Source organism: Etheostoma spectabile, chromosome 17 (genome assembly GCF_008692095.1).
Source record: "Etheostoma spectabile isolate EspeVRDwgs_2016 chromosome 17, UIUC_Espe_1.0, whole genome shotgun sequence".
NCBI lineage: Eukaryota > Metazoa > Chordata > Actinopteri > Perciformes > Percidae > Etheostoma > Etheostoma spectabile.
Genome location: NC_045749.1, coordinates 1,836,233 through 1,838,272, shown reverse-complemented (window position 1 = coordinate 1,838,272; position 2,040 = coordinate 1,836,233). Strand labels below are relative to the sequence as shown.

General features: G+C 44.4%; 1 protein-coding gene across 1 annotated transcript in view; it reads left to right on the top strand.

Moving 5' to 3' along the window:
- The window catches only part of ankrd1a (ankyrin repeat domain 1a (cardiac muscle)), a 9,491-nt gene extending 8,593 nt beyond the window's left edge, over positions 1–898 (top strand). Inside the window, exon 9 of the mRNA XM_032541802.1 lies at positions 307–898. Coding sequence (XP_032397693.1) covers positions 307–402 — 96 coding nt within the window. The 3' untranslated portion in view covers positions 403–898. The remainder of the gene's footprint in view (positions 1–306) is intronic.
- The last annotated feature ends 1,142 nt before the right edge of the window (positions 899–2,040 follow it).

The following is a 2,040-nucleotide window of genomic DNA, read 5'->3' as shown; positions in this document are numbered from 1 at the left end:
AGCTGCAGCTGGAACCCTGACTCCCGCACACCAGGCTTCACTTCTGCAATTAAGGACAAACAGAGGGGGGGGGCAGAGACAGCGCGCTACCAGCAGCAGACCTAACAAAGAGATTCTGAATCTCAATGGGATTGTTCCTGGTAATATTAAGGTTAATAAAATAAAAATAAATGCATTTAACACAGAAGCATAAATTGTCCTTTAGACATCAAAGTCTCTTGAGTCTTCATGTATCCAGATGTGAAGCTGCTCCTAAGTTTTTCCCTTAACACTTTGCACTCTTATGCGTTCTTTTCTCCTGTGCAGGATGGAAAAACTCCCCTGGAGACGCTGTACGCGTGGCAGAACGGAGCCAAGAGCCTCCTGTGTAACTTCAGCAGTAAGGACAAAGCCAACCAGTGACACAACATTCCAGTGAAAGCAGGACTTTAACACGATATCCAGTCACATGACCTACTGGCTTTAGCCCATTCTAGTCAGGTCCATACTGCGGCTCAGGAAGCACACAAGTCTGTTTTTAAATAGCTGTTTTATCCAGCCAGGCTGTGCCGAGGGTTCACGTCACATTCAAACTGTCTCGCATGTTGACCGACAGGTATCGACCTGGTTCAGGGATTTGAACCATCCTGGCTTTTGGCAAGGTAACTTCTTCATGTGGCAGCAGTAACGTGAAGGAGCGATTTAATTAACGCTGTGAACTCTAATCAGGATGTTGTTAATGATGGGATCATTAGCACCGATAGATTCATTGAATCGGCAAACTTTGCTGGACAATGTCTCGGCCGACAGCATGAAGATGTTCTCTTCTTTTTTTTACCGTTACTTTAAGCTGAGTTTGAAGTCAGCGACAACGCGTTGAGATGTATTTATTGATTAATGACTCACTGTCAGCAACCGATTTATTGGGTTTGATTGATTTATTTCAACACCAACCAATTAATATCTGAGCTGAGGGACTCTCGAGTTATACTGTGGTTGGTTTGGTTATTTTATGGTCAGGTTTGAACCAGTTATATTAACTTAGAATTTATATATTTCCGCTTACTATCCAACGAAAACAACTGGCACACTGTTTTCACAGACCCATTGGATCTGTGGATCGACTAGTGCAAAAACGCCTTTAATCAAAGCTGCAAGCAGCAATGAACGGGCTCTCGCCCCTCCCAGCACGTTGGGGGTGCTGACGGGATCCTTATCTTTTGACTTTTTGTTGTGAGGGTCCACCGTGTGTACATTTAATATTTCATGCAGTTCGGAGTCACGCCCTAGGAGGAGTATCAAAAAGTTGGTTTTGCATATATCGCGATTTAGCCAATTTTTGTGAAAAATGAAAAAAAAATGGTTAGCTTACCTGGTAGAGGACACGCCCATATATAAAGATCTATCCCTTGACGTAGCTGATTTCCCCCTCCCCCCGCCTTTCAAGTCTAAGCTGTCCTATAGAAATAAAGGCCTAATCGTAAAATAAAAAAATAAAATGTCAGATTTACGCCAAATTTGGCACAGAGCCTCAGTGGCCCCTGGTTTAAATAAAATGACTCCAGGTTGGTGTGAAAAGTTAGAAAATGTACTGTAGGCATTGAGCCTCTTCTTTCTAGATAATGTGTGTTGTTATACTTAAAACATCCAGACGAGTTTTGGATCATGATGTGAAGAATCTCGCCACTTAATAATAATAATGATAATAAATTAAATATACATAGCGCTTTTCATGAACTCAAAGCCGCTTTACAAGTCAGGAAGATAATGAAACACTGCACAAGATTCAGGCACAGATGAGAAGGGAGGGGGCAGGGGGCTATGAACAGGCAGAGGGGAAGAGATGGGTCTTGAGGTGCGACTGGAGGATGGTGAGGGACTCAGAGGTGCGGATCTCTTGGGGGGAAGGAGTTCCAGAGCCTGGGGAGCTTCCCTGGAGAAGGCACTGTCCCCAAACCTGCAGAGGTCAGACTTAGGGTTTGTAGGGGGAGAGGAGGTCATGAGGGGGCCAGATGGTGGAGGGCTTTGTAGGTGACGACCAGGATTTTGTAGGTGATCCGG